At 46.1% G+C, this 23227-nt stretch overlaps 1 protein-coding gene across 1 annotated transcript; it reads right to left on the bottom strand.

The window, feature by feature from the left end:
• Window positions 1-371: 371 nt before the first annotated feature.
• LOC119449004 (histone H1-gamma, late-like) lies at window positions 372-1743 on the bottom strand. The gene is made up of 2 exons (XM_037712204.1): window positions 1589-1743; window positions 372-594 (listed from the first exon to the last, which is right to left on the bottom strand). The coding sequence occupies exons 1-2, from the start codon at window positions 1741-1743 to the stop codon at window positions 372-374; spliced, it is 378 nt and encodes a 125-aa protein (XP_037568132.1).
• Window positions 1744-23227: the final 21484 nt, after the last annotated feature.

The raw sequence follows: 23227 nt of genomic DNA, 5'->3' as shown, positions 1-23227 counted from the left end.
CAAGGCACACCAAGTGGCAATCTGGCTGCCAACCACACTGATAAATGATACCACTACATCGTGTACTCACCGCAGCTCATTTGAAACTCCGTAATCGGACAGAATTCTGGTTGCAGCTTTGTTGCAATGGCCCTCCATGAAGCCACCACGTCCAATGAGGATTTGCGTGTCGTAGATTATCCGTTATAGCCTTTATTTGGGGCTACGTAGCGTTTATCCCCCTTGAAACATCCATTCTGGAGGATCGCTCGTATAAATGGGTACGCGCCCATTCGCAGTGCCCATGTTCGGCCAACTACCGAGTAGCACATACCCAGCGACTCAAGCCCTTGTGTCTGTGGGTGTTGACGCCGACTCCTGGACGCCGAGCTTTAGTTCTTGGGTGTCTTCTTGGGAGTGACCGGTTTCTTGGCCGCCGGCTTCTTGGGTTTCTTGGGCAGCGACACCTTCTCCTCGGCCATTGGCTTCTTTGCTGGTTGGGCCTTCTTGGCCGCCCCCTTCTTGAGAGACTTCGTCGTGGACTTCTTGTAAGTATACCTGGTGCTTGCGGACTTCTCGGCTGCATTCTTGTCTCCGTTGGCCTTCTTCACACCTCTAGCATTGTGCTTTTAGCGAGCATCTATTAGACGCACGTTCCTGCGGTGAACGTTGGCGTCGGTTGCGTAACCGAGCGACCAAGCACAGCGAAAGATTAAAGCTAACGGCAACCTCAGCGGGAGATGAAAGTCGCGAGGCGGAAAGCGCAGAGGAGTGTGCAGCGGTACCATGAGGCGTAAAGCGGAGGAGGGTATGGTGAAGACGTGGTAACAAAAGTGTAGCGCGGCGACGATGGCTAAGAGATGGCGCCGGAGTACCGCGTATCTTCTGGGAGGTCTGTCAGCGGCGGCGGCTGCTTTGAATCGCACCCACGCGTCACCCACACGATAGCTCTCTCGATATTCAGGTTAGCAACACAGTCGCACCACACTTGGATCCGTTCGCAACGTGCCGCACGACATTGATTGTCCATGCCGGCCAATATATCGCGAAAGGAACACAAGTACAGAGCAGCGCTCAAATTTCGTATTAGGGAGTATCGTAATCGCCACTGAATTTTTTTTCTTCTCACCACAGAGTTGCCTGCAGCCAGCTTGAACGAACCAACGCAACCTTGCTCTTGGTATTTTGGATAAATTCTTGATGTCCTTCTTGATGGCCTGCAGACGTGGAGTAAGAAAAATATAGGAGCGAGCATACCGCAACGCGATTGTCGCCAGCTGTGGAGGCACAATACGTGATGAAAGCGCCCGAATACGGAGGACACGTCAGAGCGTGCCGTAGGTTTTAATACTCCCGGGTGATTATTTTTTTTGAATGCCCAATCGAAACAATTTGAAACTCTTGAAATAAGCAAAAACAAAACCAAGAAAATAAACAAAACATGCAACAATCTTTTTCCGTCTTGCATGTGAGTAGCTGCTGGCCGATCGCGTACTGAATAAAAACTACGAGTTACCGCACGTCTCGGCAAATCGTGAGATTCCGTGATAGCGACGCAAGAGGTCACGTGTTCGGCTACCGCTGTTGGATACACGATGCGTTCGCTTGCCTCTGCGTCACGTAATGCTCCCTCCTCTGTTTTTCTTCCCGCATGCCAGCAGCGACGACCCTCTGCGCTCCCTCAGCTCGCCAATGGACCCGTTCACCAGGCACGACACCTTGGGGTGGCTGGCCGCGGTGTGAAGCTTGTTGCCTGCTCGGCATTACAGCAGCCAGTGGCTGGAGCTAGCACATAACTTGGGTCACTGGTAAGAAAAAGTTAGAAGAATGCTAGTCGCATTCCTTGTGAATATTGCTATTGCAAATTGCAAATAAAGCTTCAGAGTACTAGAAGTTACAGTTTGAGTGATATGTGAACAAACACTAGGAAGAAATTGGAAGCAATATTTTTTGTAACTTGTTTGGGAAGTAACTAGAGTATGTAATGCAGTCTTGTACAAACGGTTCAGGGACAGATACCGCATTTTCTAAAGTTTAGGCTGGTTACCCGGATGATCTCGTTTTCTTCTCGCAACGATGCCCGGATAACTGCTCTGACTTTTGGCTCAAGGTCACTTGAAGGTCACCTACAACGGGAGCTAAAAGTATTGTGTGCTTAAAACAGAACGTGTTAACACGCACCGCAATGCGGCCATTTCATCCCGTCTGCCGCAATCCGGGCAGCCATAGAGTTTCATGCAATAAACACTAGGGGGAAGTCTGGCGATACCCTTACAAAAATTTTTGTAGAATGTCTAATAAAGTGTATAGACATTTGTCTATGAAGTCAACAGATTTTTTGTAGACATTTCTTTAGACTAGTCTCAGATAGTCTATGGACTTATGCCCCTACACTTTTTCAAGACTAGTCTACAAAATGTCTGAGTGTATAGACTGACTATAGACGGTCTAGACATCAATGAAAATTCACTTTTGTAGACAAATGTCTGCAGAATGTCTATAGACAAAACTCTATAGGCTTATTTAGTTCTAATTTTGTATACGTAAGTCTATAAAATATCTAGAAATGCTATAGACTGTCTATGGACAATTCCTATAGACCAGTCCATAGACAGTCTATGGACTTATGGCCGCACACTTTTTGTAGACTAGTCTACAAAATGTCTGATTCTATAGACTGACTTAGGCAGTCTATAGATCACTGAAAGTTCACTTTCCTAGACAAATGTCTGCAGAGTGTCTATAGACAAAAGTCTATAGGCTTATATAGTTTTACTTTTGTAGACATAAGACACGCAAAACAGTGTCCATCATTCGCTCGAACGTTGCGGGGGCATTACAGAGGCCGAAGGGCATCACGTTGAACTCATAAAGTCCATCAGGGGTAACAAATGCAGTTTTGGGCTTGTCAGCGGCGGCCATGGGAACCTGCCAATACCCTGAGCGCAAGTCGAGTGAGGAGAAGAATTCAGACCCCTGTAAACAGTCAAGGGCATCATCTATTCTCGGTAGAGGGTACACGTCCTTGCGGGTGATCTTATTTAGGCGGCGAAAGTCAACACAGAAGCGGACAGAGTCGTCCTTCTTCTTAACGAGAACGACCGGCGAGGCCCACGGACTGTGAGAGGGCTGAACGATGTTGCGGCGAAGCATGTCGTCGACATGCTCACTAATGACACGGCGCTCCGTAGGAGACACACGGTATGGGCGTTGCCGCAGTGGTGAATGGGAGCCCGTGTCGATGTGGTGCGTGACAGTTGACGTGCGTCCAAGGGAAGGCTGAATAGCGTCGAAAGAAGAACGAAAATGGTACAGGACGGCGATAAGCTCCGAACGCTGCTCTGGTGTAAGGCCGTCAGCGATGGATGGGCTAAAGATGTCGGTGCAGGACTTGTCGGAAGCAGAAAGAGTGCAGATGTCAGTAAGGTCATCGCGAGAAGTAGCATCGGGCACGTCGACGATGTACAGGGACTGAATGGCTTGGACATGGCCGAGACACTGGCCACGGAGCAATGTGAGCGGAGCAGACAAAAGGTTGCATACGAAAATATGGCTGAAACCAGCCGAAAAATCGAGGGTCGCGAAGGGAAGCAGTACAGTATTTTTTGCGATGAAGGTCTCAGAAGGGGCGAACAAAACAGTGGCGTCAGAGATGCTTCCACAAGACACAGGTAAAACAACAGCGGCGTGCGGAGGAATGTCGGTCTCCTCAGCGACGACTAATTTAGGGGGATGTTCGGGAGAATCGTCGGAATGGAGGTCGCACAAAGGAGAAAGTTCGACTTCGGCCCGCTCGCAGTCGATGATGGCTTTGTGTCGCGAGAGAAAATCCCATCCAAGAATGACGTCGTGAGAGCAGGATGGCAGCACAATGAACTCAATAATGTACATCATGTCCTCAATTACAACTCGGGCCGTACAAGCTGCTAACGGCTGAACATGCTGCGCTGTTGCGGTACGGAGGGCTACACCCGCAACTGGCGTCGTAACTTTCCGGATGGAGCGACAGAGTCTTTCATTTATTACAGAAACGGCGGCACCAGTGTCCACAAGGGCAAGAGTTGACACTCCCTCAACAGAAACAGCAAGTACATTCGACGGAGAATTGTGAGGACTTGGACGCTGTGACGGCGACGCAGTTCTTGCCTCATGAACTGCGGCGTTTAGTTTTCCTCTTCTGAAGGCATGGGACGACGACGCATTGGGGAGAGAGAGCGCCGACGTGGTGACGGAGAGCGTCGGTCGAAGGACGCTTGACGATCAGGAGCTCTTGGAGGTGATCCTGGAGTGTAGCAGAGCGGTTGCTGGTCGGCATAGCGAGTCGTTGGTTCATAGCCATATGAGACGGCCAACGGCATGCGGCGGCGACAGTAGCGAGCGATATGTCCGGGGCGGCCACAGGCAAAGCAAATTGGTTTGTCGTCAGGAGTACGCCAAGGGTTTGTGGCCATGGGGCCAGCGCCAGGGGCGCGGGGTGGGGTCGGCGCGTGCAGTGGTTGACGCGGTGTGAAAGCAGGGTGCGTTCGAGACCGTGCGACGACGTCGGCGTACGTTAGAGGAGCAGCTACTGGATGCGACTGAGGGGACACTGGCACAGCGTCGGCAATTTCTGCTTCGATCGCTTGCCGAATAGCGGGTGACAGGTAAGGAGCAGGACGGGGCTGGGGCTGTTGCTGAGCAAACTGCACCAGTGAGAGCTGCCGAGCAACTTCCTCGCGTATGAACGCCTGGAGCTGTGGCAGCAGTGTTGACTGGTCCGAGTGGGCGGCCAGGCCTGCGAGGCTGTCGTCGTTAGTAACCAGGCGACGAGTCAAGGCCCGCTGTTTCCGGAGTTCATCGTAGCTCTGACACAGTTTGATGAGTTCCGCTACGCTGGTCGGGTTTTTTGCAAGAAGCATCTGAAAGACGTCATCGTCAATGCCTTTCAAGATGTGCTTGATTCTGTCAGACTCGGGCATCGAGGCATTGACGCGCTTCGAGAGGTCAAGAACGTCCTCAATGTAGCTTGTGAACGACTCGCCCGGCTGCTGGGCGCGCTGGCGCAAACGCTGTTCAGCGCGTAACTGGCGCACCGCGGGGCGTCCGAACACATCTATGAGGGCGGCCTTGAATGCAGACCAGGTGGTAAAATCTTTCTCGTGGTTTTTAAACCACAGATGAGCCACATTTGAAAGATAGAAGATGACATTGTTCAGTTTAGCGGTGTCATCCCATCGGTTGGGGACGCTTACCCTATCATAAGTCGATAACCAGTCCTCCACATCACTGTCGTCGGTGCCGCTGAAGACCACCGGATCCCTCAGGTAAGGCACCCCGGAGCAGATGACGGGCGGAGGGGCCGTGAACGTAGGGGCCGTGGACGGCGGGGCCGTGGATGGCAGGGCCGTGGACGGTGGGGGCGTGGTTGCGTCTTCGGGCATAGCGGGACGAAGCGTACGGGTGCGGAGTTCCAGGATGGAAGCTTGGCAGGTCGTACCCAGCACCTCCACCAATTGAAATGAGGTTTATTGACGCAGGCGTAGATGTAGGTCCTTCGGATAGACTGGCACAGAACGGGTGGCTAAACAGTTACGTCGGGCAGCGCTCTTAGCGGTAACTTCGGCGTCGTCTTTTGCGGAGCGATCACGATGCTGCTACTGCTGGTGGTGTGCATCATCTACACAACATGTTGCACGTCTTCTTCATCACACTATGAAATGTCTATAGACTATAAACCATTCCTATAGACCAGTCTATAGTATGTCTATGGACTTATGGCCTTACACTTTTTGTAGAATGTTGTACAGTCTGCCTACAGAGAGTTACTGTACATCAGTCTATAGCTAATTTATAGACTTCAGCCTTACAATATTACAGGGTGTCCCAGCTAACTTAAATTTAGTGAAGCTGTTCAATGAAAAATTATATTAATAAAAGACGGTGCAATAAGATTCGATTTTAACACCTATGGCGTGCATTCGGCCTTGAATTGAGAGGTCTGACCTGTAGGTCTTTTTATGATCATATATATTGCATCGTGTTGTTTTGTAACCTTTCATTTTCATTGATCAGCTTGGCTAAAATTACTGTCACACCATATATACTAGATAATACACCACATTTTGCCAACTATGTTTCGGCAGGCAATGTTATTCTATAAACGCTCGCTGCTGGGGTTTGCTAATAAGCACTTTATTGCAAATGTCCATAAAAATTTATTGTATCCAGTATGCATATGGGAACATACATAGGGAACTGTACATAAAAGCATGCATGCAGATGGAAGCAGTCAAAATCTAAAATGTATGCAGCCGTGAATCATTATGTAAAGCAGCATGAGAATTTTTGTAATTGCACATTGAAGAAAGTTTAGTCGCATGCAATGCATTCGCTTGAATGAAATATGCTATCTACAAGTTAGTTAAAATTTTTGTTTACATATGGCGGCAACAAAATTTTGAACGTATACTATGCATGTGCACCTGTTGCTTCCCATCTCCATTTATGCATTCATGTTAATGGATTAATAATGATCCTGAACCCGCTGCACTCTCATATGTTGCAGAAACAAATATTTCAAGCAATTCCACTAGTCCAGATTCATGCAGTGCAAAAAAGAGAACAAGTGCACTGATATTCAAATAACTGTTTTTATTGAACGATATAATACATTATTTTAATAAAATACATGTCTTATGCTATCATCAAAAGAGAATATTTACATAGTTACAGCTGCTTCCCCTTGGCAAGCATGGTTGCCAGGCTGGCCTTGACCTTCGTGTCAGCCGTTCCGAAGGTGCTGCAGGTGCATGCTGCAAATATGTAGATACAACAATGTGAGGGGAAAATAACAAATGTGTATTCTTTGTACGTTCATTAAGCAGCTTAACATATTCGCTCAAACCACTTAAGTCCATCCTTAATACGGTTTAACTATGGCTAATGGCTGCTTGTCAATACAAAACAATACTATCGCGTAATGTTTCACTCTACCGTATGATGAACAATTAAACTGTTACAATTGCTGCTGGCGACAGCAACAGTATGTTGCATTTTATGACAAGGCCATATGACGCATTAATGTACTTAATTAACCCAAATGATCTCTATATAATTGCTGAAACTAGGCTACCCAGTTGGACTATTTACATTTTTGGCTGGTAATTAAATTTTTATTTATTTCATTTATTTCGTGATACTATCAATCCCATCAGGGATTTTTACAGGAGTGGGTTACAAGGGTTTGTATACATTGTGGAACAGGCAGTCACATAAGTATACAATAGGGTAACTACACAGAATATGGTAAAGGTAACGAACCTATGATAACACCAGTGAGTAGGGTAAAATGACAACACATAACTTATTTCAGTTACATACTATGTACTGCAAAAAAGAAAAGGAAAAGCACATGAGATATAAGAATTAATATCATCCACAATATCACATCCCAGATTTCCAATTTAATTGATAAGTAAAACAATGATAAATACAGTAATGATAGAATCACGTACTCGTTGCTGACAGCAAAATTTGGCCAGCAAGTTCAACAAATTTTTCAACGGTAGGCTGTGCGACCACCGTCGGTGCTAAAGCATTCCAATCACGAATAGCTCGCGGGAAGAACGAATAACTAAATGTATTGTTAGTGCAGAAATATTCTTGAAGTCTAAGGTGATGCTTATGACGGGTTTCTCTAGACGTATTGTATGAAAGGTAGGTGTCAGGATCCATTTTAACCTTATTATGCAGGATGAGATACAAAAATTTGAGTCGGTACAGCATCGCACGACTGGTTAGTGTATGAAGGCCGATCTCGGACAGCATTTGCGTAGGCGAGTCGATGCATCTGTATCTATTACAGATAAAACGCGCCGCTTTTCGCTGGACAGCCTCAAGCGTAGCTATTCGATTTTGCGCGAACGGAAACCACGCCACACTCGCATATTCTAAGATAGGACGTATGAACGTCACATAGGCCAAGAGCTTGGCTTCCTTCGTAGAGTATCGCAAAGCCCGCTTTAGAAACATTAGCTTTCGCATCGCTTTGCTTACCATGTGCTCTACATGAGCCGGCCACCCTAGATCTGATGATATGACGACGCCCAAGTATTTATACTGAGTGACAGTGTTAAGGATGATACTATCATAGCCGTACGGAAAACTAAGTTTGGATTTATTTTTTGTTACCGACATTGAAACTGTTTTATCAAAGTTGATGACCATTTGCCAGTTCTCACACCATTGGTCTATCAAAGCAAAATCCTTGTTAAGACTAATTTGATCTTGTCGGCTTAATACTTTTCTATACAACACGCAGTCATCTGCAAATAACCTAATCTTGGATTCCACCTGACTAGTTATGTCGTTTATGAACAGAAGGAACAGCATAGGGGCCAGAACGGCACCCTAGGGTACACGAGAAACGACTGGCATAACTTCAGAAGTGTAGGCGCGTAACTGGACAAACTGGCGACGATCAGATAAGTAACAGTTAATCCAACGAAAAATTGGCCCATCTCCTAGTATAAGTTTAAGCTTTAAAAGCAGTTTAGCATGGCAAACACGGCCAAATGCGTTTGAGAAGTCAAGGTAAATTACATCTATTTGTATTTGGTCGTTAATTGCTTTGGCGAAATCGTGTAGGATCTCAGCGAGTTGGGTAACTGTAGACCGACCAGTCCTGAAGCCATGCTGGTAGGGATGGAGAATATTATTTGCCTCAACGAACTCTGTAACGGATTTTAAAATAATATGTTCCAAGATTTTGCAGCAAATACATGAGAGAGAAATAGGCCTATAATTTGATTGACAAGAGGTATCACCCGATTTATGGACTGGCACTATTTTTGCAATCTTCCATTCTGCCGGAAGGCATCGTTCAGAGATAGATTTATTGTACACAAGGCACAAGTATTTGCTTACAGGCTCGGCATAGCGTTTCAGGAAGCAGTTCGGGATTCCATCTGGACCGTTACACTTTTTATCGTCTAAATTTAGTAATAGTGAAAGAACACCTGCTTCGCTTACGACTGGTGCGCTCAGCGCCTCGTTTTGCTCCATATTATCTGGCCTGTAAGCATGCGTAATACCATTGTCCGGGACAAATACAGAATGGAAGAATGCGTCATACGCGTCTGCTTGTTGCTTTTCTTCGGTCGGCGATAAAGGTTTTGGAGGGTTATCTTTGTGCTTGACGTAACGACAGAATTTCTGGGGGGATTCCTTGATAAAATTGCTGAGCGTTGTACTGCAGAAGCTCTGTTTTCCTGCTTTCGTTTTTTTTTTCCTTTAGCAGTCTGTTTAACGAGTTTATTTTATGGCAGAAGTCTGAGACTGGGCCTAATTTGTTAGATTTCCTCAACCTTTTTATTCTGCGTTTTAAATGAATTATTTCGCGTGTTATCCATGGGTTCTGCTTATTAGTGTTCTTTTGTATTTGTGGGACAAATTGCCTCAAGCAGTGCATAACATGTGCCTTGAACAGTAACCAAATTTCATCAATGCCAGCCGCTCCTTCAGTGACTAGCTTGTGGAAGTCATAGTACTCGTGGGCTAGGTAGGTCATAATAGCATCATCGTCTGCTTTATTGAATGCGTATACGCGCTTTTTAGTACCACTATGGCGCATTTGATTTGGAATAGTTAGCGTGCAAAGAACCATGTCATGATCAGATAATCCTTCAAGAATATCGACGTTTTTTTTCCTTTCAAAAAGAAATCGCTAATGAAGATAAGATCTAAGATAGAGCTTGAAGCGCCCTGTACACGGGTAGGCTTGGAAACTATTTGGGTCTGGTTAAAGGTAAACAGAATACTCAGCATGGTATTGTTTGTTACATTGGTTGCACTCAGAGAGCTCCAGTTAATATCTGGGAGATTAAAGTCCCCTCCCATTATTATGGCGTTCCCCACCATGTGTTCGTGCATGTACTCTAAAAGCTGCGGAAGATACGATACGTCAGCTTGGGGGGGGGGGGGGGTCTGTACACTGCGCCAACACAGACGTGGCTCTGGCCCAACTGAATCCTACACCAGACCGCCTCCACAACTGGGACATCCGGCATCACTGAGTAATTTATGCATTGGCGTAGGAGCAAAGCAACACCGCCACCTCTAGTGGCCCTCTCTTTTCGGACGATGGAGTAGCCCGGTGGAGCCACTTCATGGTTTCCAATGTCAGCATGTAACCATGTCTCTGTCACGCAGACAATGTCAGGTTCAAGAGCGATCGCAGTCGCCTCCAACTGTTCGGTTTTGTTCAAAAGGCTGCGTGCATTAACAATGACAACAACTAGGGCCGACAGCGGTTTCGAGTTCGCTTGGCTGGTCCGTTGTTCATGCTTTCGTTTTTTGTAACTTCCACTATGTCATTGGTTTGGTCATCCCAGGTGTAGAGGCGATTATTTATTTTGACTTTATCGTAAGACAGAAAAACTCTATCTTTCCGGTTTCGATGCACTTTCGTTCTTTCCCATAGCTTCTTTCTAATTTCTCTTACTGCGGGCGAAAAATCCTCGCTAATTGAATATTCCGTTCCCTTGAGCTTTTTGCAATTACAAAGTATGTTGACTTTATCCCGGTAGTCAAATAACTTCTGAATGACAGGCCTGTGTTTGGGACTGTCAGCTTGCTTTCGCCCAAGACGGTGGATTCTTTCGATGCCAGCGGTTTTTATGCCTAGCTTATCTTCAAACATTGTTTTCTCGACAGCATCGAGTAGATCTTGGTGCCCACGCGGAGTGATAAATATACCCACGCGGAGTGATATGCTCAGAAGAGTGACTGGAGTATTGAACGTATCATGCAAATGACTTTAACTTATTTTCCTTAATACACGTTTAAATGTCTTTCTCGTACTCTTAACTGATACATCATTGGCCATAACTTCAATAGAAGGCAGATGGATTGATTGTGTTGATATGGTCACTTAGTTTCCTATAGATAATCATATCTTTTGGGCATGCTGACACGGTTGCAAGTTAGGTATACCACATGAGCACCAGAAATATCCCGTGAGCACTTTCTGTGTTGTGGCACGACACATATGCACCTTCTGGGAAACAAAACTGGAACTGTTATTACAATGAATGCTATCATAGTAAATAATTGAAGGCGCTCTATAACATAAGTATTTCTTCTAGAGTTTCGAGGTTCAGGACACTTAGGTAATGCAAAAAGATTGAGTAAAAAATGCCATGTCAGCATGCTTCCCTTTCATTTCTTTCTCAGAAAATGGTCGCAATTTGTAATTTTTTTTGGGGGGGGGGAGGTGAAATGCTTCCAAACTATGTTTAAGACAGCGATTCTCTGGAAACATTGTATGGTAATAACAAGACAGCATACTTATGTTGACATTTTCAATTTCCCTGATGTTTTTCCGAGCTTTCCCTGGCTGTTTTCATGAAAATTCCCTGGCAGTCTATGACAACCGCAGTTTAGGGGCAAAAAAATATTGTTGTTTATTGCTTGCCAAATTACTGCCAGTACATAATTGTAATTATAACTAATAACACGTCAGTAACTTGAAATGCACTATTAGATTCAGCTGAATTGAAGCACTTGTTTAATAAAGCTGACAAGGGCTTGGCCAAGTTCGTAATTCATGGCAACACGAGCAAAGCACAGAAAATCTTCAAACTCTCCTCAAACTCAATGGCTTCAGTTTCAAACGTGTAAAGGGTGCTTCCCCGAGCCACTAATTTATTGTTCTCCAATTCTTTCGGTTAAGTTGCGAAGCTGCGATTGACTGAGCTTATCGCGAGTTTCGTGCTCTGAAAGCTTTTGCGGTTATATATATTTATACTGGTTGCCAGGAGACCCATAAATACTCTTACTTTTGACTTACGAAAACGGCAGCACACGTTGCTGATGCATGCCCCGCAAACACGGCCTTTCATCTGAGTACGGTAGCATTTATTCAACTGTACGTCACTTTTAGACAATTCGTCACTCTAGCACAATTACGAGGTATATACATAAAGCGCTTTAGATGAGTTTTATTAGACAGGCATCGCAGCGTTCATGGCCGCCGGTCAAGCGTCACAAATCGAGACCTGCCCACAGTACGCCGCTTAACAAACACAATCCGCGCTTATTTCTGCTCAGTATCCACGTTAAACGTGGTGTTTTTCCTTTTTCACGGACATTGACTATGACGGTAAAATGAACAAGCGCGAGCGATCGCTTGCGGTTAAACATTCCCTATAGAAGAATCGAGAACCCGAGCTCGTTTACAAACCAAACGACAAATCGGCACTACGCCCGGGTCGCCTACATTACATGCAGCCGGTTCGCGCTACGAAATACGCTCACCTAGTCATGAGCTAGTGACGGAAAACATCTTTGCTAAAACTTACCGTTCAGTGTAGTTGAGGTGCGATGCCACAAAGTCGAGATGAATACACAGACGCCAAGGTGCAGGCAGCTCACCAGCAGCAACAAGCGTTGACTTGCCTGGCGCAGCTGTTGAGAATTCAAATCGACGCGGAGAGATGGCGCGCCGCCGTTGTTGCCGCTGCGCATGCGCAGGCGCCAGCCCGACGAAGGCGGGCGTGCTCCGAGAAATCCGAGCGCCTTTGCCATTTTCTTTTTCTTTTTTTTTATTGTCGCGCTCTCTCTCTCTCTGCGTTCCATGCGCGCGAAACCGGGTGCTTTTGCCTTCCATTTTTCAGTTCTTTCCGTAGAAGAAGGAAATGCCTTGGCGCGCTGTATTACAAACGCTGTGGGCTATCGCATGGAGCAGGAGCGCACACTTGGATGAACGCCCTGTTTGTAAAAACCGTTAGCACGCACGTCAGGCGCTTGCATTATGGCCAACGACGATGAGTAATGCAGTGCATTTCTAGCATAGCTTCCAACGTACCACCAAATGGGATACCTGCGCACATGTTAGGGCACATTTGTCTGTTCCGGTCATATGTCAAGGCTATCAATACACTAATGACGTACGCATATATGCTCGGCCGCCCAGGCATATAGCGCCTGGAAAGGACTGGGTGGGCACAGAGTATCTGGCACACATTGTAAATGAACGAGAAGCTTTAATGAATTTATAGCGCGGGATATCAGTCTGCGAAAACCACCCGATGTTAGTGACGCAGCCTAGATATGGGGAGAACCTAAAGAGTATCTGAGAATCAGACGACACATAAGGCGCACACCACATACGCGACATCGGTTCATCGCACACTAGCAAATTCTGCGTTGTCAGCTATACATATTACAAGTCTCTGTGCTGTTAGCATGATGCCTGTTTGTAATCCGCTTCTCGCTAAAACTGGCATTCATAACCTCTATTTACGTGATTGGATCGGCATTTTGCTTTCTTTATTTTACTGCTGCAAAAGTAATGCTATGAAAAACAACTGTAAAGACTGTCTTGGGATTGCCGAGAGCCACTACGGAGGTCATATAATGTGGCGAACAAATGCGGAAGTATATACACCATGTCTATAATAAACTCTACAAAAAGGCTTTAAAGAAATGTCAGCAGTATATACAATCCCAGTGGCTTATATCAAACGAAGCTCCGTATTATCCGCCTGTACCTCCGCTTGGTTGCAGGATACACGGGTTGGGCCGAGTTTAACGACTTTTGTCTATAGAGGGCAAGTAAACCTGAAGTAATAAGACTTTTACAATATCGGCTGTCCTTTAGTTCATCTCACAGCTTACCGCAATCGGTATACGGTCTGTTCGTTTGAGTTAACATGATCTTTGGTGATGTCCCACCCTATGGCCTTCAGCGGGGGGGATATAGGAAACCATTAAAAAATAATTTCAATCACATAGAAGTATATATTACGCCGCCGTGTGGTTCGCAAGAAAAAATTTTTGTCGGGGATGTATTCCCGACTAACTAGGGTTCCGGGCCCAGAGGTTACATGTTAAAAACCAGTGCAATACTGGGTGAAATTCGGGTGAGCAGGCTCTTAAACACCTAATTATCTGGTAAATAATAATTAAGGGCTGCGTAATTTAATGACAGAGATGCCATGGTGACCTTTATTGCTTTTCTCTGCAGACATTCTATAAACAGGCAATCGGCTAAAGAAATAGCAAACAGAAAAACTTTGCATATAAAAGGCGTATAGACAGCTAATATAGACATAAAAACACAATGTAACGAGTTTTGTCAAGACTAAATTTATAGACGTGGAATCGATAAAAGAAGTAGACACCTTATCAACTTTCGCTTATAGAAAATCTGTAAACCGGGCGTGTACAAAAATAATCAACACCTTATCGACTGTCGCCTATAGACTGTCCTTAGACACAGAATGAACAAGAATATATAGTACGGTATCGACTTTAGTCTATACGTAGTCTATAGAGCGGAATATCACAAGAAACAAACAACTTATCGACTTCTTTCTGTAGACCGACTATAGAATGCAATTAGACAAAAAGAAATAAAAATCTTATTAACTTTTGTGTATAGACAGTCGATAGACAATGAATGGACAAGAATAAATAGAGACCGTAACGACTTCTTTTCTATTGGTTTTCCATAGAGAGGAAGTAGACAAAAATAACAGACATCTTATCGACTCTTTCCTGTAGACCGACTATAGAATTGGAGGAGACAAAAAGAAATAAAATCTTACTAACTTTTGTCTATAGACAGTCTATAGAGAATGAATGGACAAGAATAGAGACTGGATCGACTTTTTTCTATAGATTGTCAATAGAGAGGAAATAGACAACAAAAAACAAACATCTTATCGACTTTTATCTATAGACTGTCTATAGGATGTGAGTAGACAAAAGAAATAGAAATCTTATCAACTTTTGTCTATAGACAGTCTATATATTATTTATCAACGAAAGAACAAAGCTACAGAAAGCCAAAGTTGTCTACAAGAAGTCTTTAGACATTCTACAGACAATCTAAACTAATTTTTGTAAGGGATAGTCTCTACGGGAGCGGTTCAGCAGCATGGGAATTGTGGGCAGTACATGGAATTCCCTAAACTTCGTCCCTCTGGCTTCAAACGGCTTCGGAACTTTGTAAAGTGATCATTTTCGTCGAAGTACACTGTAAAAATATATAAATAAACCCTTTTGATGTTCCCCGACGGCGGGATTCCAACACAGGACCACTAGCATAGAAGCCCGGCATTGAAATCATGCATTATACCACGGGCACGTGCATCGACAGGCGACATAAAAGCCTCTATTGTTTTACTGCGGTGCCTTGAGACCGCTTGGCGCGTTTCGATTTGGCCACATCGACAAGCTGAATCGTTGCAATTAGTAGCGATTGCGTGTGTTCGCGGCGGTATACTGCTCTTCGGAAAGTATAAATTGCTTTGAAATTCACTACAATGAAGGTATGTAAAATCAGCCTCCTTAGTTGTGTCCGTATGATCATTGGAAAATGGAGGTCAATAATATGACTCAGATGTGTAATATCACAAATCGATACGGAACAATATTATCACTTTCCTTTCATACGTAAAAAATGGTTCTGAATGCACTCGAAGCAGAATGTTAAACCCAATAGGTTTTTTGGGCCTTTTTCGGCTGTTTTCGGGGTCACTGGTACATCGGTGGTAGGTCGGATTTGGGCGACGGAAGGCGACGAAACGCGCTGAGGGGAATGGTCGTGCTCCCGCCAAGCCAGTTGCGAAGAGGGAAAAGCTAACACTTCTAATGGAGTGTATGCTAGCCAAACATAACGGAAGGTGTAAGCCAGGGCGACAAAATATTTTAGTAAGGTGGTGTTAGAAGATGCAGTTAGAATTTGCTTTATCGAACATAAAATTCAGGCATACGAGTGCAATAAATACACCAAATTGTAGAGGAAATGTGAGCATATTTTACGGATTTTTATTCGGAGCTTTCAGAAGGTTTCAACAAAAGTTCGGTCACCTTTAGAGGTTGCAGCAAAAAAGGCTGGAATCACACTGATTGGAGTGCCACTCATGCCATCACCGAGGCATCTGTGGGTAAAGTCATGCAGCTGGAACAATATATTATATACAAGATTAAGGAATGTGATAATTACAATGAGCGAGTGTTCTTGAACATATTTACACGTAAAGTTGCGTATGCACCTGAATGAGTGTAGAAGTAGTGGTATAAGTACAATGAGTGAGTGTTCTTGAAATTATTTACATCTGGTAATATTGAGAGTGAACCACCCTTACGGGCTGCGGTTCGATTCTGGGAAATTCCCTGGGACATAATGTGACACTGGAAGCCTATGCCCGCAGGCGTAGCACACCCTGACAACACCGAGCGCCAGGCAGGGGGACCTTCCCAACGCGCAATTGGCACGTTCCCGTTGGGTATGCGTCGGTGGATCGAACCAACCACCTCCCGTAGCCGTGGCGGACGCTCAAACCACTAGGCCACGGCTCGGTGGAAACGTTGTTGTCGCAGGCACTATTTCCCCTACCACATTTCTCTGGTGATTTCATTTCTGTAGTTCAAATCATCTTTGTCATTCGGTTACAGTGAATACAATTGATAAGCGCTGCTATGGCAGCGAAGGTGCATCCAGACCCTGACTGTTTTTATCATCACCAGATGAGATATCAGGCATTGCACACTGATAACGCTGTGGGTTGAGTCGAAGCGTGCGGCAAGCAGACGCATTCTCAGATGTGAGTTTTTTATTTGGGATAGGCATGGAAGCTGCACGGCCGCCATTATCTGCAAATGTCACTATCTGATTGGCTGCTGGGAGGATACTTTTATTCTGAGTTTCTTCCGGGAAATGCAATTATTGAAAATGCGCTCCTCTTAATTATTTTCATTATGAGGTACCGTTATGTGGCGCTGACTAATTTTTGAAGTCAACTGTTTTTCTCGTTCTTGGCAGCTTTATGCTGTATTAGAGCGTTAAAAAAGAAACAGTGCAATATAGTAAGAAAATTTGGTACATTTGTGGAGTGCTACGATCGTACCAATCTTAGTCGATGGCTGTCGAAATATTTTGTGAATATGTCACTGGTAGGCCACTTTTATCAGCGTCATTTAATGTTGTGTAGCGCTTCATTCAGCGGCTGTTGTAGAAATTCTCGACATTGTTTGTGGTGCGAGAAGCTACGCCATATGCAGCAATTAGCGCTAGGCCTTATTATACCAATGGTGTCTGAGAAGCTAGTATGTCGACGCTTTTATGCTGTCGTCCTGGACGACACCACTGCCATGCTTATATAATGCTCCATCACTTTCGGGCGGTGTCGGTATAATTGTTTGAAGCAAACATTATTTTTAAAGAAGTATACGTAGTTGAAGTATTATTGGCATAAGATACCTGCTTTGATGCAATTTTCATATATCTTAATGCTGCGTTTGTATTCTAATCAAGACAAATAACTTCTGGCATCAGTCTTAAGTTATGAAAGAAAACGCACGTATGGCGGCTCGGTGAAATTGATATTGCGGTTGTACCTACGCGGCCAAGGTGAACGAGAAGAGGGAACCTGGCCGCTTGTACTGTGTAGGCAGTCGCGGTGAAGCTATCGGTGATATTTGGCTGCTGCTGGACGAGCTCAGGCAGGAGACAGTTGAGTATGTTTGGCTATTATTAGTCCTAGTATTCAACGTGTGCAGTTTTCCATTGTTGGCTTAATTAATACATTCTGAGGCGAAAAACGAACTTTTCAAAAAAAAAAACGGCAAAGCTTACGCTGGGCCGCGCAAAGCTCGAGACACAGCGAAACTGGCCGATCGATTGCGTCACAACTTAAAAGATACCTGGCATAACGAGAGAGAGAGAGAGAATAAACATATTTAATGTGTAAATGCAGCTTTGGAGAGGCGTCCTCAGTCCAGAATGCCTTGAGCTCGGGCCGCGTCCTGGGCCCTCGCAATCAGCCGTTGCTGATCTTCGAGGTCGGAGCTGGCCAAGGCTCTCTCCCAAAGCTCGTTGGTGTGGTAAGGGTTCGGAAGATTAAGTGGTGCCTCTCTGCAGCCCCTACTATGTGCCTGAGGGACCCGGGCTCTGCGCAGAAGCGGCATTGCGGAGAGAATGTGTAGGGGCTATGAGGTGGTTTCTGGTTGGGTGGGGGAATGTGTTAACATGTAGAGCTCGGAGGAATCGCTCCTGCTTTCTATGTAGTGACTTGTGTGGGGGTGCATATGTTCTGCGGGTTAGCTTGTGTTGTGTGATGTCTTAGTATGAGACTAGAGGTGCATGCGCTCGGTTCAGATTCCTCGGCGTCGGCTCGTGGGTCATATGTCGAGCCACGTGGTTGGCGACCGCGTTCTCGTTGCCAGGAATGCCGTGATGAGCTGGCGGCCAGATGATTATGACTGATCTGGTTGGAGGCTTTTGATTTATTATCTTGAGCGTAGTGGCATGAATTCTGCCGCTAGCGAAGTTGCGGCACACCTGTTGGGAGTCGGTAACTATGACTTCAACCTGTGTTTGGGAGAGCGCGAGGGCTATGGCCGCTTCCTCGGCTTGGAGGGGATTGTATCGGGTGAGCCAAATGCTGCTCCGATGTTCTTTGTTGACGATTACAGTGGCTGTTGTGGCTGCGCGTCTGGGTAAGACCCCGCATCCGTGTAGGCTGTAGAGGGCAAAATCCGTATCGCTTGTATGGCCCGAGCCCGGGCCTCCCTTCGCTGTGCGTGGTGCACTGGGTGCATGTTGCGAGGTAGAGGAGGTACGGTGATGTTGCTCCGGATGGCATGGGGTAAGCTAACAGTCTGAGGCGGCGGATGGCTGAGAGGAGCAGATAGCCCCAGGCGTAAGAGTATGGACATCCCCGCTTCCGTAACCGCCAACCTTGTTCGCTGGCTGGATAAATGTGCCTCGATCAGCTCCTCGGCCGTGTGTGCACGCCTAGTCGTAGTAGGCGTTCTGTGGACGTACTGATCGCCAGGCCCATCGCCGGCATATATGCCTTTCTGATCATTGTGTTTATTTTTGTGAATTCCGTTGCGTTCAGTAGTGCGTATGGAATAGCGTAAGTTATTCGAGACACGACGAAGGCTTGGACAAGCCGAAGCGTGTCCGCCTCCCCCATGCCTCTTGTCTTGGTTGTTATTCGCCAGATCATGTGGGTAACTTGGGCTGTTGTATTCTTAAGCTTGTTAATTAATATTGTGTTGGTGCGATCCGACTGGAAAACCATTCCCAATATCTTTACGCTCTGAGACGGAACGATGGTGTGTCCCTCCAGTTGTATGTTGATAGTGGGCGAGTCGGATGCATACTTCTTTCGCGTGGCATAACGAAGCTCAACTCAGGCATAGTCGCTACGAAGTTCAACGTAGATACAACCAAGTTCAAGCTCGACATAGCTAAGTTCAACCTAGCTAGTACGAAGACGCAGTAATCGGCCAGCTTCGTTGTGTCACAAGCTTTGCGCGGCCTAGTGCAAGCTTTGCCTCCCCATTACGACGACAGAAGAGAAGTGGAATTGCACGCAGGTATGATAAGAGGCCACGCAACCAGTTGTGGAAGATGACGACGAACGCGGGAGCAGTGGCACAAGCCGGATTCATGGCCAATCCCCCGTAGAGGAATGTGAGCATATTTTACGGATTTTTATTCGGAGCTTTCAGAAGGTTTCAACAAAAGTTCGGTCACCTTTAGAGTTGCAGCAAAAAGGCTGGAATCACAGTGATCGAGTGCCACTCATGCCATCACCGAGCATCTGTGGGTAAAGTCATGCAGCTGGAACAATATATTATATACAAGATTAAGGAATGTGATAATTACAATGAGCGAGTGTTCTTGAACATATTTACATATAATGTTGCGTATGCACCTGAATGAGTGTAGAATTGTGGTATAAGTACAATCAGTTAGTGTTCTTGAAATTATTTACCTGGCAATATTGAGAGTGAACCACCCTTACGGGCTGCGGTTCGATTCTGGGAAATTCCCTGGGACATAATGTGACACTGGAAGCCTATGCCCGCAGGCGTAGCACACCCCTGACAACACCGAGCGCCAGCAGGGGCACCTTCCCCAACGCGCAATTGGCACGTTCCCGTTGGGTATGCGTCGGTTGGGAATCGAACCACCACCTCCCGTAGCCGTGGCGGACGCTCAAACCACTAGGCCACGGCTTCGGTGGAAACGTGTTGTCGCAGGCACTATTTCCCCTACCACATTTCTCTGGTGATTTCATTCTGTAGTTCAAATCATCTTTTCATTCGGTTACAGTGAATACAATTGATAAGCGATGCTATGGCAGCGAAGGTGCATCCAGACCCTGACTGTTTATCATCACCAGATGAGATATCAGGCATTGCACACTGATAACGCTGTGGGGTGAGTCGAAGCGTGCGGCAAACAGACGCATTATCAGATGTGAGTTTTTATTTTGGATAGGCATGGAAGCTGCACGGCCGCCATTCTGCAAATGTCACTATCTGAATCGGCTGCTGGCAGGATACTTGTTATTCTGAGTTTCTCTCAGGGAATGCAATTATTGAAAATGCGCTCCTTTTACTTATTTCATTATAGTACCGTTATGTGGCGCTGACTAATTTTTCGAAGTGAACTGTTTTTCCCTCGTTCTTGGCAGCTTATGCAGTATTAAGCCTAAAAAGAACCTGCAATCTAGTAAGAAATTTGGTACATTGGAGTGCTACGATTGCACCACAATCTTAGATAGTTGATCGCTGTTGAATATTCCGTGAATAGTCACTAGTAGGGCCACTTTCATCAGCGTCATTTTAATGTTGTGTACGCTTCATTTAGCGCCCGTTTGTAGAAAATTCTCGACATTGTTGTGTGCGACAAGCTACGGCTTGTAGCAATTAGCGCTAGGCCATATTATACCTATGGTGTCGAGAAGCTAGTATGTCGCCGCTTTTATGCTGTCGTCTTGGGACGACACCATTTCCATGCTTATATAACGCTCGCTTCACTTTCGGGCGGTGTCGGTATAATTGTTTGCAGCAAACATTTATTTTAAAGAAGTATAACGTAATTGAAGTATTATTGGCAAAAGATACTTGCTTTGATGCAATTTTCATATATCTTAATGCTACGTTTGTCTTCTAATCAAGACAAATAACTTCTGGCATCAGTCTTAATTATGAAGAAACGCACATGGCGGCTCGGTGAAATTGATATTGCGGTTGTAAATACGGCCAAGTGAACGAGAAAGAGGAACGTGGGCGCTTGTACTGTGTAGGCGTTCGCCGGTGAAGCTATCGGTTATATTTGGCTGCTGCTGGACGAGCTCAGTCAGGAGACATATTTGAGTATATTTGGCTATTAATAGTCCTAGTATTCAACGTGTGCCGTTTTCCATTGTTGGCTCAATTAATATTCTGTGTGAAAAACGAACTGTTCCAAAAAAACTGCGCTTGGCCGCGCACAGCTTGAGACACAGCGAAGCTGGCCGATCGATTGCGTCACAACCTAAGAATACCTGGCATAACGAAGCTCAACACAGGCGTAGTCGCTACCAAGTTCAACGTAGATACATCCAATTCAAGCTCGACATAGCTAATTCAGCCTAGCTAATACCAGGAGACCAATAGAACGGCCAGCTTCGTTGTGTCAGAAGCTTTGCGCGGCCTAGTGCAAGCTTTGCCTCCGCATTACGACGACAGAATAGAGTGAAATTGCACGCAGGTATGATAAGAGGCACGCAGCCATTTGTGGAAGATGACGACGAACGGGAACAGTGGCACAAGCCTGATTCATGGCCCATCCCCCGTAATGGGTTGTGCTATTTCTATAGTGACCAAACCAAACAAGCGCGAGTACGAGCGCTAACCGACGGGCGGCAGCGAGCCAGCTGAGGAAGACGACCACGTTCGAGCCAATGCTGATGATGATAACTTCGTGAAACGCGCACATTTTACGACTGGATTAAAAAGCTTCACCGTAAAACAGACACACCAAGTGGCAATCTGTCTGCCAACCACACTGATAAATGATACCACTACATCGTGTACTCACTGCACCTCATTTGAAACTCCATAATAATTCTGGTTGCAGCTTGTTGCAATGGCCCTCCCATGAAGCCACCACGTCCGACGAGGAATCGCGTGTCGTAGATTGTCCGTCATAGCCTTTATTTAGGGCTACGTAGCATTTGTGCCACCTTGAAATATCTATTCTAGAGGATCGCTCCTAAATGGGATTCGCAGTGCCCATGTGGGTGTTCGGCCAACTACCGAGTAGCACATACCCAGCGATTCAAGCCCTTGTGTCTTTGCGGTTGACGGCCGACTCCTGGACGCCGAGCTTTAGTTCTTGTGTGTCTTCTTCTTGGGAGTGACCGCTTTCTTGGCCGCCGGCTTCTTGGGTTTCTTGGGCAGCGACGCCTTCTTCAAGAGCATCGACTTCTTTGCTGGTTGGCCTTCTTGGCCGCCCCCTTCTTGAGTGATTTCGTCGGGGACTTCTTGGAAGTGTACCTGGTACTTGCGGACTTCTCGGCTGCCTTGTTTTCTCGGTTGGTCTTCTTCACCACCTCTAGCAATTGGCCTTTTAGAGAGCATCTTTTAGCCGCGCGTTCCTGCGGTAAACGTTGGGCGTCGGCGGCGTAACCGAGCGACCAAGCACAGCGAAAGATGAAAACTAACGCCGACCTCAGCGGGAGATGAAGGCGCGAGGCGGAAAGCGGAGAGGAGCGTGCAGCGGTACCATGAGGCCGCAAGCGGAGGAGGGTATGGTGACGACGTGAGAAGAAAAGCGTAGCGCGGAGACTATGGCTACAAGATTGCGCCAGAGTTGCGCGTATCGTCTGGGAGGTCTGTTAGCTGCGGCGGCTGCTGTTAATCGCGCCCACGCGTCACGCACGCGCTGGCCACACTTCGCTCCGTTTGCAACCTGCCGCGAGAGACAGAGTGTCCGCGCCAGCCAATATATCGCGAAATGAATACACGTAGAGAGCAGCGCTCAAATTTTGCATTAGGAAGTATTGTAATTGCCGGTGATTTTTTTTATTTTAACCTACAGCGGTGCCCACAGCCAGCATGAAGGAACCACTGGCACCCTTGTCCTTGGTCTTTCGGATAAATTGCGACAACTTCTCCACGCCCACCTTGGACGTGGCGCCACCACCATGGGCTTCTTGATGGCCTGCATCGACGACCCTCTGCGCTCCTTCAGCTCTGCGATGGACGCGTTCACCATGGCCGACACCTTGGTGTGGGTGGCCCTGGCGCGGGGCAGGCTGCCTGCTCGGCATTAAAAAAAATCAAAATATTTATTCCAACATTACAAGGCAAATGCAATGTTGAGGATGACAGGTAAAAAGCCTTCTTGAGGCTTGACCGGCCCTGCATCCTATACACTTGGCAGAGCAGTGGTTACAAGGCACAATTTGATCAA

This window comes from Dermacentor silvarum, chromosome 4 (assembly GCF_013339745.2).
Source record: "Dermacentor silvarum isolate Dsil-2018 chromosome 4, BIME_Dsil_1.4, whole genome shotgun sequence".
NCBI classification, from domain to species: Eukaryota; Metazoa; Arthropoda; class Arachnida; order Ixodida; family Ixodidae; genus Dermacentor; species Dermacentor silvarum.
Note: the sequence above shows the minus strand (reverse complement) of the source record. Positions and strands in the feature narration are given on the sequence as shown.

Excerpts from the sequence above, each read along its gene's own strand:
- LOC119449004 (XM_037712204.1), bottom strand. The coding sequence starts at position 1,743 with ATGCCGAGCAGGCAACAAGCTTCACACCGCGGCCAGCCACCCCAAGGT. Across the intron at positions 595-1,588 it reads GAGCATTACGTGACGCAGAG|AGGTGTGAAGAAGGCCAACG; the intron begins GCAAGCGAACGC and ends GCACAATGCTAG.